The sequence below is a fragment of the Vanacampus margaritifer genome, chromosome 6 (assembly GCF_051991255.1).
Source record: "Vanacampus margaritifer isolate UIUO_Vmar chromosome 6, RoL_Vmar_1.0, whole genome shotgun sequence".
In the NCBI taxonomy this organism is placed as follows: Eukaryota; Metazoa; Chordata; class Actinopteri; order Syngnathiformes; family Syngnathidae; genus Vanacampus; species Vanacampus margaritifer.
In genome coordinates, this window is record NC_135437.1 from 29,223,569 (window position 1) to 29,236,851 (window position 13,283).

The 13,283-nt window shown below is 40.7% G+C and overlaps 1 protein-coding gene across 2 annotated transcripts; it reads left to right on the forward strand.

Moving 5' to 3' along the window:
• Positions 1 to 4,012: 4,012 nt before the first annotated feature.
• Positions 4,013 to 13,170, forward strand: LOC144053624 (neuroepithelial cell-transforming gene 1 protein-like). 2 transcript variants are annotated; one of them, XM_077568263.1, is made up of 12 exons: positions 4,013 to 4,308; positions 5,517 to 5,583; positions 6,296 to 6,355; positions 6,557 to 6,664; positions 6,756 to 6,923; positions 7,836 to 7,898; positions 7,975 to 8,071; positions 9,215 to 9,291; positions 9,368 to 9,625; positions 10,179 to 10,349; positions 10,666 to 10,852; positions 11,831 to 13,170. In XM_077568263.1, the coding sequence occupies exons 1-12, from the start codon at positions 4,163 to 4,165 to the stop codon at positions 12,100 to 12,102; spliced, it is 1,674 nt and encodes a 557-aa protein (XP_077424389.1). In that variant the 5' UTR covers positions 4,013 to 4,162; the 3' UTR covers positions 12,103 to 13,170. The 2 variants fall into 2 exon arrangements, with proteins under 2 accessions (XP_077424389.1, XP_077424390.1); XM_077568264.1 differs by lacking the exon at positions 11,831 to 13,170 and adding an exon at positions 10,913 to 11,080 and having other exon boundaries at positions 10,666 to 10,803.
• The last annotated feature ends 113 nt before the right edge of the window (positions 13,171 to 13,283 follow it).

The following is a 13,283-nucleotide window of genomic DNA, read 5'->3' on the forward strand; positions in this document are numbered from 1 at the left end:
GATGGATGAAAACAGAAGGCCCGTGACCGTGTTTAAGTCTCCTTGAGCGAGAGTGTGAATCCCTCATTGCAGGTGACAAGAGCTGTTTGGTATCCTGCATTACAGTCGGGTGTGCACTACATTGGGTACACCTTCAAAAATCACCTTGCACCACTGCAAAACTACAAACACAATAATAAACAGGTTGTTTGATTACGTCAAAAGTGAAATTATGATTGTTGTAAAGGCAGAATGTTTGTACAGCTCTTGTTTTGTGTTCGGTGTACCTAATGTTGGGGCATGACGCAGGTAATACTGTATGTAGCTGCAATTAAGAGTCAGCTTTGAAATTAAATACGCTTAGTTTGATTATATCATAAATATAAAGATTTATTTTGTGCATTTGTAAGAATGCTGTTGTTTCAAAAGTTTGTTTTTATAGTGGTACAGCCTATGTTCGTTATCTGCGTGTTGTATTGGGACGCTAATGATTGACGCATTGCTACATCATTAGCCAGCCTGAAGAGCTACTGTTGGAAACGTTTTTAATTAATTAAGAGCTTCTGTTGTAGCTGTTGGAAGAAGCTATTTTACTCCTCTCTAGTACATTCGGCCAATGAGGTAACATATTTGCAAGCATTTGCATTCTTTCTGTTAGTATTTACGATGCCTTTTGGAAGTAGCGTACTATTGTTAGCTCGCTAGCACGCTAACGCTAGCCCGTTAGCATGCTATCATCGTTTTGCTTGTTAGCAGGCTTATTTAGTGGATGTTAACAGGCCTATGTGGCAGATGGAAGTTTTTTTGGGGGGATTGTTCATATCTTTATATTCTCTATGAGAATAATTTTGTGTTATTTCGCTTTTTAATATGGTGTTTAAGTCTAAATTGTACTCTGTTTATTGAGACCAAATAGACTCTGTTTAGAGCAAAATCTACTCTACAAAATTTACTGTGTACATTTACTGTCACCTGAAAATAAGTCAATACACAGTCATGAATGTCTAGAGCGCTGGCAACAAAAGTGAGCACACCCTTAAGTGAAACTGTCCAAATTAGGCTAATTCAGCCATTTTCCTACCCGGCATTATGTGATACGTTAGCGTTTGGTGTGAATGCGGAGCAGGTGTGTGCGCACTTTTGTGTATTGACTGCAGCTTGTTAAACGTGTGCAAGATGACATGTGACTCACCGGAGTGGTGCAGTGCAGAGAAAAAAGCTCCTCTGGCCTCAAGTGTGTGGCCTCTTTATTATTGTCCTTGTGTTGCCTGGCGGTTGTGTGGAGGACTTCCACCTGTGAGCTGTGCCGCAGAGAAAACAAACCGTGATCATCTCCCACAATGCAGTGGCAGGAAGTTGCAAAGTACATAGCAACTGTAATATTTTGTTACCATACATAAGAAAATTTTATATAACTGATAGGAAACATCATTTTTACCATTTGATACATTTCAGTCTATACTTTTGACTTTTTCCACCTCTGTATGACAGCGATTCGTGGCCCTCACCCACCAATGCAGTCGCCGGTGTACGGGTCATACGGCCCCCCGCAGTCGCATGGCTGGCAGCCATATTGGCGAAATTCCCAGCGTCCCACGGCACAGCTGTCGCAGCGGGGGCCCGCCCACACCTGGCTTACACGTGCAATGCCCGCCGACAGGGTTACAAAGGGCCGCGCCTCCCGCCAGGGTAGAACCCACCCGGTGGCACGAACAGGCTGAAGAAGAAACGAGGCAGCATGTTAACGTTGAATGTCAAGTCAAGTTTTTTTTTTTTTATTAATCACAAACTAGTCTCAAAAATGAGACATCTGTTTTTCACTGAAAAGGTATTTGCTGTATAAGAAGTGATTTTGGCGCCATCTTGTGGCATCTCAATTCCAAGGAAGTACCTGCATCATCTATAAACAATTTTAATTGTTTTTCAGGTGAGGCATTAATTACTAGATGCAATAGACAGCAAAGAACATGCAATTGGTTGACCTAAAAAAAACAAAGACAATTGACACTATTAATCATGATATATTATTAACAAAATTATTTAAAATTGGTATTAGAGGTATTGTAAGGGAGTGGATTAAAAGTTATTTGGATATGCGGAAGCAATTTGTAATGATTGACAATCATTGCTCATCGCTTTTGAACATTACCTATGGTGTCCCTCAGGGGTCAGCGTTGGGGCCCAAATTATTTATTATATATATTAACTCTTTTACTGCCAAAAACGTTAAATGACGTTTAGTAAAAACCTATGGAGGGCCGCCAAGGACGATAAAAGACGTTCTCCAATTTTATTTTATTTTTTATTTGTAAACGGGTGGAGAAAGCCTTGGCCAGCTGTGGTGAAAGTTTCAAGCAGATCTAGTTAGCCTAATGACTATTTTTGGCCCCTAGATGGCAGCGATGACTCTCTTTTGACAAGATTGGGTAGGCGTCAGTAGAAGACGTGAGGCGGAGCTAGAGGGGACAATGGCTGGGGAAGAGAAGAGAACATGGCGACCGGTTGCAATCAGCTCACGCTCGAGCAGTTTTTTTCAAAGATGAAAAGCATCGACCAGTGCTAAAGAGCACATTGATGACGACGATGATCATCATCGATGATGATGATGGTGGTGACTCCGAGGTTGGAAGCGTTGACGCGGCAGTAGAAGACGTGAGGCGGCGCTAGATGGCTGAGGAAGCGAACAATGGTGACCGGTTGCAAGCAGCTCATCGACCAATGCTAAAGAGCACAGTGATGACGACGATGATGATGATGGCGGCTCCGAGGTTGACGCCAAAGTTGGAAGCGTTGACGCGGCGGCTATGACCACGTCATAAAGCCTCACCGGCTAGCGATGCTAACACCGGAAAACGCGGAGCACAACCGAGCACGCTCAGGCGGACGTTCAATCGGACGACGAAGAGTGCCCCGAGTCCAATGCATATTCATCGGAGGAGTGTGTACAGTCTGCTACTTGCTATTTATTCCCCGGAAAAAGAGGCCATCAAGAAAGTGTAACGTCTGCACGCGAAACGGACAATCGAAGTGAAACATACCTGTTGTGCAAATCCTGCTCCGTCTCCTTGCACGCAGGGCAGTGTTACAAAAAGAAAAACTGTATTTGAAACATCCAAATAATTGTAAATAGTACCACAGTTGCACACATTTGTAAATAGTTTGCGAAATTGTTTTGTCAAATTGTTACACTGTTGAATGGAAATAAACGTATTTTGCAATCAAAAAACACTTTTTCATTGTTGGTGAAAGCGTTTTACAGAAGTAAAGCACTATTTAGGTGTTTGTGGCATCATTCATGGACAAAAAGAAGTGTAGAATTCACTAGAGTGCATGAAATAACATTGTTTCACAAAAAGCTTGTTTTCTCCGTTTTCTGTTTCAAAACAGAGCATTTCGGTGAAACTAACCATTTTCTATTGTTGATTACTGAAAAACGGAATAAGGTAGAAACAAACTTCAGTTCAATCTTTCATTTGGTAGTATGTTGGATTCACAATCAAGAAAGCACGAGTGTCATTTTGTGACAAGCACTCAAGTTGAGCTCCAAGAGACAATCCCAAGTCCCTTTGGGAATGACCGTCATCTATGACATAACCAACGCTGAGATTATGCATCTGTACATTATCGACATTGGTGTCCGTCATGACTTGTTTTGGCATCTCCTCGACAGTCAAGTGATCCGAAAGTTATGGTCTAAAATCAATTGCTGTTTAGCACCCACGTAAAGTGAATCCCCGTGTTCAAGCACTCGGTCAAGGTCAAGCGAATTAAACTGCAACCCCTCAGCGTGGAAGGCCAAGAAAGTGAGAGCCTTACAAGTACACTGGTGGTTGCGAGAAAAACTTGAGTACCTCTCATCCATCTGCGAATGTGTGGCCCTTTCCGACTCCCATACTGCTTTAGTACAGTAACTAAGTATTTTTGGCTCCACCCACTCGCTTTGCAGCAGATCTGGTAGCGCTTCTCTGATTGGTCCGAAGCAGCATTGCTGCGAGCTCTTCTCTGATTGGTCCATTTCTAATAATCCGCCATATTCAAACTTCCGCCGTGCTGTGTTGTGTGCTTAGCTTCACATGTCTGTTGTCCTTGTTTCTTTTACAATTCGCCACTGATTTCCTACCCATTTCCGCCATTCCTCCACGTCAAGGTTTTAATTTTAAAACCTAAGGAAGTCCGCCGCGGAATGGAAGAAAGCGACGACGTGAAGACAGAAGAGACGTTGGTGAAAAAGCAGAAGCTTCGTCGGACGTCATCGAGATTGTCCACCGCCAGCGTCTGCAGCCTCGCTGAGCCTTCGCCGAGAACACACCGAAGAAATAACTCTAAAAAGTACGTCAACTTGTTGAAACTAACCACTACGCACTTTATGGCGCTATTAAGAACGAAATACGAGTACAAGAAGGTTACATTTCGTGCTTATTTAAGTTATTTTGTGTCTGTTTGCGAGCTGGTAAACGATGCGTTCAAATGAGTCCCGGAATCCACAATTTTCGGGCCACATACCTCAAAGTACTACTACGCAGCTTTTTCTTCAAATCGATCTAAAACTAATTTTCTCCTGTTTGTTTACGTACGTGTTACGTGTAGTAGCAAAAAGAACGCAAATCGGTCCCATTTGAATCCTATGGGGGGAAAACATCATGATGTTTTTATGACTTTCCACATGCCAACAAAGGCAACAGTTCGTATTCAAAACACAGCAGTTCGCAAAACTACTTACACTAACAAACATGGCTGTAAAAAGAGGGGATCTGGTTTACAAAAGCACAATTAGTGTTGACAGATTATCGATTTTGTCACTCTTAGTAAGCAATTATTGTTCAAATGAAGAGAAGAAATGGACTACGTGAGTGGCATCATTTTCACATTGTTTTGCGTATAGTGGAAGGCAGTCACAGAGTCATTGGCACTGACAATTGCCAAAAGATATGGTGCCTATTAATGTGACACGCAAAACAAGTCATTTATCCATAAATTGGAAACGTTTGACCCGAGGTATGTGCGGCCAGGTCACAAATATTTTGCCAAGGTTGCCTTTCACCAGTACGCAGAAAGAACGTGAGCAAAGGAGGGATGAAAAAACTTGTTTCAAAACTTGTTTTAAATGTTATTATTTTCTATAGACAAAGGGGAAATGTGTTCAATTCTACCTTGTAATTAAGAAAGGAGGACACATTTTTCTTCAGAATACCCCGTGGGTGTCATCCACTAAGCACTCAGACCGCACTGGAATTAACAATAGAAAGGCTGTTCCTTGCTTGACTGTTTTTTTTTTTTTTTTTTTTAAACTTGAGCAGCAGGGTGCAGCCCAGCTTTGTAAATACGCTGTTGATAATTCAAATCCATTCCACATCCTGAGCCCTACACATACACTATCCGGATAGATCGACATTTGTATAAACGGTTTATTCTTTACACTTTGTTTTATTGTGTGTTCATACAATATTGTGCTATACTTTTTGTTCACGATATGGAATCTATTAAAGTGTAAATAGTGTGTGTTGTATTGTAATCCTGTTTTTGTGCCACTCATTAAGACCTGTACTGCAGAGAGGAAGCTCCTTCACATTTCTCACTCCAGGGACACCCTGGGACTTCAGTCTGGTAAGTACGTGATAAACACCATATTACCTGTGTATTACTTCAAACAGGTCAGTGGCTCTTCAACTTTTTTTCATCCAGGGACCCCCCCTCACAGTTGTTATGACAATTTAGCAAGAACTACTTTCTGTACTTCTAGGCGCCCTAGGAATAAAAAAGTTGCATATTTTCAAGAAAAAAATATCAGTATTATGATAACAAATTCATATTTTTATAGGGGGAAAAAGTTGTAATGTTATGAGAATCAAGCTGTATTTGAAATGAACTAATCTTTACAAGAATAAAGGCGAATATTATCATGAATCTGATAAAAAGTCATAATCTGACAAGAATAAAGTCAAAGTTTAATGAGGATGAGTCAAAACACTTCACATCGAGTTATATTTGAACAAGTGATTTTGAAAAATAGTTCAAACCAATTTTTTAAATCTTTATTTTGATGTCCTTTTTTATGGAAAATGTGTCTTATTCTCTTCAAAACAGGACTATACTCTACCCAAAATACACCTTGTTCTATATCAGAACTTTCAATTGAGGTGTCAGTTTAGCGTGACACATTTGATTGGTCCCCATATGTACATATCGACTTTGAGGGGAAGAAAACAATCCAATATAGCTCAAACTTGTGTTTGAATACCCCTGTATTAAGCAATATTTCTGGCCACTATTTGGCAACGTGTCATTTATTTGTGCGTCTAAATTGTTGTCGCCACAGAAGCGAAAACGCAAAGAGAAGGAAGACGACACGGTCAGCCTGTCCAGTTTTGACCTCAAGGTGAGAAAGAGAGCGCGGAAGACTTTTAGTCTTTCTGCATTTCCTTATTAGAATAATCACATTATCTACACGTTCATGCCTCACTTTAGAGTATGTGTGCACTTTTTTTTTTTTTAACTTTCACATTCCATAGTCATCGTCTTCATTGTATCAACTCCAGTTGTGTGGAATGAGGACACTTTACTTTGTTGTGTTTGTCAGGAGCCGACAATCAAGAAAGTCCGACCCCTTGCCAGAGTGTCGTCACTCGTCAACTTCATATCTCCTTCCAAGAACGGAGCGGTGCGACGTTTCGGTCAGACCATCCAGGTAAAAAAAAAAAAAAAAAAATCACTCTGGGCAGGATAATTGCTCGGACCATCCGAGAAGACCTGACTGCAATGAATACTCGCGTTGGCAGTCCATGTCGCTGCGAGGTGACAGCAAGTCTCCGGGCACGTCGCTCCGCCCCGGCGGCAAGATGGTGGCCCCCACGCCCACCAAACGCAGGAACAGCGTGCTGTGGTCGGAGATGCTGGACGTTCACCAGAAGAACTCCTTCTCCTCCAAGGAGATCAAGAGACAGGAGGTGCGGTGACTTTTGCACACACTTTTGACATGTTTTCCACAATCGCTCCCTTTCCACTAAATTGTCAACTTTAGTGAGTTGGACGTTTTGTAGTGCTGTTGGAATTTTTACTCAGTATAGGCCAGGGGTCTGCGACATGTGGCTCTAGAGCCACATTTGGCTCTTTAGTCCTGTGGATCACTTAAAACAAAATAGTAGTACTGTACTATTCTTTGTTTTACATATATTTAAAAAAAAAAAATAATAATAATTATTACATAAATAAATAATTAACTATTAAAAAAAATATTTAAGTTGCCAGAAAAAAAGAGATGAAAGGTAGATGAAAAAGTTTTACAAATTGCCTAAACATGTCCAAAAAGTGACTATAAAATGTCCATGAAATTGCCAAAAATGTCAGAGAATTGAATAAAGAATGCAGAAAAGAAAAGAAAACATTCAAAAAGTAACTGTAAAATGTCCAAAAACAAAAGAAGGCAGAAATTTACCATAAAATGTCTTTGGAATTGCAAAATAAAAACCCGGTAATTTCATTTTATTTGTTTTTAAACGTCAGAAAAGAAAGCCAAATGTCTTAAACCAAAAGAAGAAATTCCGAAAATTACCATCAAATGTTGAAAAAAAATGCCAAAGAGGCAGAAAATTACCAAAAGTCCATCAATTTGCCAAAATGTCTGAAATTTGACAAAAAGGCAGAATAGTCTAAAAAATATACAAAAATTACGACCAAAAAAAGGTAGAAGAAAATGAATTGGATGCTGCGTTTTTTGTGTGTTTGTGCAGCTCTTATTAGGTCCCTCAGTACATTAGACCAACACACTGTTTTCTTTATCACAATCTTCAAATGTTTTGCAGCTCCAGAACGATTTTTGGTTTGGCCTAAAATGTTTTTTTTTCCTGCTTTTTCCTCAGGCCATTTATGAACTCTTCAGGGGGGAGCAGGATCTCATCGAGGATCTCCAGCTTGCACGAAAGGTTTGGGGGGAAAAAAGGGGGGGGGGGGGGGAAATCAGTGTTGTTGTTAATAACGTGACACGGTCGCTTGTCTCAGGCGTACCACGACCCCATGCTCAAGCTGTCCATCATGACGGAGGAGGAGCTGACGCACATCTTCGGGGATCTGGACGCGTACATACCGCTGCATGCAGGTCAGCCCAACGAGTCGCATCATCATCATCATCATCATCATCATCATCATCATCATCATCATCATTCTTTTGTTTTGTTTTGCCTCAACTCAAAGATGACACAAAAGGCCCGTTTCTATTAAATGTTGCTCTAAAGCTGTATTAGTTTACAGGGATGTGATTTTTCCGCTAATTCGCGGAATTCCGCTTTTTTTTTTATCTCCCCCCCCCCAAAAAAAAAATCAGATTTTTTTTTTTTTTTTTTTTTTTTTTTTTTTTTTTTTTTTTGTAGTACATTGTGTATGCACATGACTCCGACAGATAACATCTTCTGCTATAACAAAGACATTTGTGGTATGCTCTAATATGAGTTACTTTTCATTTGGTCATGATACAATTATTTGTTCATGAAATTTGAACTCTTCAACATTATTTATGTGTTAACTTAGTAATCACATTAGTTAGATATGATGATATTCTCGGTGATAGTTTTTAAAAGCAAAGGCAGTCCAATGTTTTTGAATGTGACTGATTTTGAGTTGACTAAAACTGCCATTTTATATGGGATAGTTCAATATACATTGAAAATTGATGCTGTTGTTTTGTCTATTTCTTTGTCATGTGAGTGCATTGAAAGTACTTAAAAACACGGAAAACCCATGAGCTCTGGGGGGCTTCGCCCCCCGTGTCCCCCCACCAGGGCACTGCCCTGGACCTAGCTGGGTGCCGGCGGCCCCCAGACCCCCGGCTAAATTTTCAGATAATTTCACTTTGGTCAAATCACATCTCTGAGTATAGTGAGCACCTCTCTCTCTTTGCTTCTGAGGCATGCACAGGTGTGCCTTATGTTCCAGACCCCAAAAAAAAAAAAAAAAACAATTATAAAGAATGAAACAGTTTTTGCTCAGTTCAATAGACATTCTTCTTCGGTGGTGCTAGTCTTGGCCACCTTGGGGCAATATGATACAGACCAAGAAACCAAGAAGGATTTCAAAGCAGTAGACTTTTTTGTTTTTTTAAGCCTGTAAATATTGTTATTTCTTAAATCTATTTGTGTCAAATTTTTGCTCTCAAGTCTGGACATCTGGACTGTTTTGAGTTTCTGAGAATCATCCAGTTGTGCCTTTGTCAGATCTTTAACAACTTTCATTTGACTTTTTGTAGATCTTTTGATGAAGCTGACCGAGGGAACGAGCCCCGACGGGACGGTGGCTCAGATTGGACAAATTGTGATCGACTGGGTGAGCGTGTGGCAAAGCGAGCGAGCCGTGCGTTTTTTGCGTGCTCCAAGTGTGACGTGTCCGTCTGGCGCCGCAGCTCCCGGGCTTGAACGCGTACCGAAACTACTGCAGCAACCAGTTGGCGGCCAAAGCGCTCTTGGACCAGAAGAAGCAGGACCGGCGCGTGCAGGACTTCCTGCAGCGCTGCCTGGAGTCGCCCTTCAGCCGCAAGCTGGACCTGTGGAGCTTCCTGGACATCCCGCGCTCGCGCCTGGTCAAGTACCCGCTGCTGCTGCGCGAGATCATGAGGCACACGCCTGCCGACCACCCGGACGTGGCCAAACTGGAGAAGGCGGTAAAATGACACCAAAACTCCAATTCACCACAAATACACACGTAGCGTAGTACTCATTACAGTTTTTTTGTTTTTTTTGTACAAGTAGCTAAGTTGATGTGTCGAATCTCCTGTTCTCGATCATTCATTTGCATTTACCTAAAGTATGCTAGCTTCTGATTGGCTAGTGTTAATCAGCTAATTGGGGATCAGGAAGTGTTGTCGCTCTAGCTGCCGTGTATGAGTAAAGTCTAAATTAAGAATGAATCCGTCTCCATCCTGTCGTTTCATTTTGTAAACCGTGTCCCATTAACCACCAACAAATCCTCACATTAGACGAGAGCTACGTGTATTTCTCGGAAGTTTGAGCTTTTTTCTCGCAACTTTATAACGTGGCAAATTTGTGAAAAAAATATTTAGACGGGGCCCTAATATGCTGTCATCCTTTATGAACGTACACATGATTGTTTTCATTTTTACAATTAAGCTAATAACATGCAAATTAGCACCGATAACAGCGTTTGCATCATTTTGATTATGACGTGAATGCTAATCGTGACGTTTCGTCATCCAGGTGACGATCATCCAGGAGATTCTGTCCGACATCAACGTGAGGAAAGGCGAGTCGGAGTGTCAGTACTACGCGGACAAGCTGGAGTATCTGGACGACAAGCAGCGGGACCCTTTGATTGACAGCTGCAGGAGCCTTTTGTGTCACGGCGAGCTCAGGAACAAGAGCGGCTCGGTGAACTAACGCGCACACGCACGGAGGGGGGGGGGGGGGTATCATGTATACAATTAGACCAAAGGGTGTTCAAACTACGGCCCCCCATAAAACAATTGGCTGCATTCTATTAAAGTGTTCATCATTCACGTTCCTGCTGTTTCAATGCAGGAAACGTTACTGAAATTGTTTCTTTTTCTTCTTCTCGTCTAAAAATATTGAGAAAAAATTTCAGCAATGAAAATATTTTTAGGTGTATTGTGTAAAAACAAAATTGAGCATGGAAATAAAAATAAAAAAACATTCGATGACGACGATGTCGATGTTGTGACGGCAGCGTCTGCACGTGTTCCTGTTCTCGGAGCTGCTGGTCCTGACCCGGCCGGTGACGCGCAACGAGCGGAGCTGCTTCCAGGTGTACAGGCAGCCCATCCGGGTTCGGGACATGGCTCTGGAAGACCTGCAGGACGGAGAGGTCCGCATGGGGGGCTCCTTCAGGGGGGCTTTCACCAACGCCGACAAAGGTGACTTTGCAACACTTGCATGCCAACTTGCGACAAGTCTGTTGTTGTTGTTTTTTTTAGTTTGCTGACAAATGGAGGAAAGGATATTGTGGCGATTGTAGAGAAGAAGAAAAAAACATTCTGGTGCTTTTCACAATTTGCAAGCCAAAAGACTTGCAAATTGTGCACTTTTGCCCAAGACTATTTTTGCCCCCCCCCCCCCAAAAATAAAAAATTGTGTCAATTTTTGCCAGGTTTGTTTGGCTTATTTTTTTCTTCCAACATACTTTGCCAGATTTTTGTAATTTCATTTCAGCTTTTTATAGTTTTTGTCCATTCTGGCTCATGATTTTGCCAGGCAACTTTGTCAGATTTGTGTAGCATTTTTTTTTTGTTCAGGTTTTTTTGTGCCAAATTTTGTTTTATCTTTGAATCTTTTTTCTTCTTCTTTTTTTAAAAGTTTTTATATATAATTTATTTATTACTACATTTTTTATACTGCATTTTTAATTAATTAATTAATTAATGAGTTTATTTATTTTGGTCATAGTCATTTTGGTTCCTTTTGTGTCATATTTTGCCATACTTTTCACCAAGGGTGGTTAAGGACTTTTTTTTTTCAGAGAGTCTTGTTGTTTTTGGTTTTTAACTTTTTGTCATGTTTTTTTAATGTATTTTTTTCTGATTTTTCCTTCTATTTTGTCAGCTTTTTTTGCAGTGTGTGGGTGTTTTTTTTTGGTGGGGGTCATGGATTTTTATAATATTTTTTTTTCTCTTGCTTTATTGCCTGGATTGTCTGGGCATTTTTTTGCCAGATTTTTTTTAATTTAGTGTTAGTTTTTCAGAATTAAACTAAAATAAATGAATTACATTAAAGTCAATTTAAAATTAAACTGGATTAAATTTGAATTAAAGTCAATTTACCACAGTGTTATGTCTTCTTTTTTTTACTTGATTTGTTCCTTACATTTGTCGTGTGTGTGTGTTACATCTGTCCAGCAAAGAACGTTTTCCGCGTGAACTCGTCGGACCCATCGCACGGCCAGTCGCACACGCTGCAGGTCAACGACATCTACCACAAGCAGCAGTGGCTCAACTGCCTGCGCGGCGCCATGGCGCAGTGCGGCGCTCCGGGCGGCGGCGCCGTCACGCGGGCCAAGCGGCGCTCGTCGGCCGTCTACGACGGAGACGAGAACTGTCCGGTGGCGGGACCTCAGCTCAGGCCGCAAAGGTCGCGCGTCTCCATCAACAGGAAAGAGACGGGAGTTTAGAGGTAAAGGAGTGAATGGCTTAACCATTGATTTCATTTTTTTTTTTTTTTATACTTTTAGCAGACTGAACATAAAACAAAATAACAAAAAAAAAATTTGGGTCATTTCCGTCCATGTTTGTCAGGAGTCTGATGTGTTTGTGTCCTCGCATGTAAGTCGCTTAAGTTAGTGATTCACAAGAAATTATTCCATTTCACTTACTTGGTCTGAAAATGAAATTTTATTTACGAGGTGTGACAGGGCAGTTGCATGTTACTTACGTTATTTGTTTGGTAGTGTGTTGTAAAATTTGTAAGATTTTTTTTTTTATTATGTAAAATGTGTGCCTCAGAAATGGAGTTGGCTAACTCCATTGCTGTCATTTTTTTTTAGGGTTAAATAATTGTGCTAATTGCACAGAAGAAGAAAAAACAAACTCAAATCTTATGGCATGCCACCAAAAAAAAAAAAAAAAAAGTAAAAAATAAATACTTTTCCAACCAATTAAGTGAAATTGAATCTTTTCTGGAGCAGTTGTTGGAAACCACTTCTCTCAATGGATTTAGGCTTTTCTATGTTTGTCAACTAGTCCCACTTATTATTTTTCATGTCAATTTGATGTCATTGCAACTTTGTAGTCAAATATAAAACACAAGTTGTAATGTCAAGGAAATGCTCTGCGAAAATAAAAACCTGCAGGTTTATCCTTGAAATGAGTGAACGCTTATATTTGCTCACAAATGATACTGAAAAAGTTCTTAATTTGCACCTTTCGCATTTTGACATCACAAGACCGCAGCTCCAAAATTGAGCCAGCGACATCTTACAGTGGGCTAAGGCCATTTTTATCATTTTGCAGTAGAGTGTTGTTGTTCAAAGAATGACTGCCACTAAAAAGTTTTTAGCGGCAAAAGGCAAACATAACATGTCAATATATCATGAGATGAGAATGTTCAGTCTGTGAAGCTCCCTTTCTGAGATGTTTTGTGGGAATGACTTGGCCCAGCATTGCACTGACAAATTGGTCTTAATGGCTCGTCCCCTCAATGTCAACATGGGAACTAAACCTTGTGGAAAGTAGGACAACAATGCAATTGGCTCACACTCGCGCTCAGTAATGGGCTTGACATCCAAATGATTCCCTTTTTTTTTTGCAAGACAAACATGCAAATTCTACCTGTTTCCATTTCATATTTTTTGCA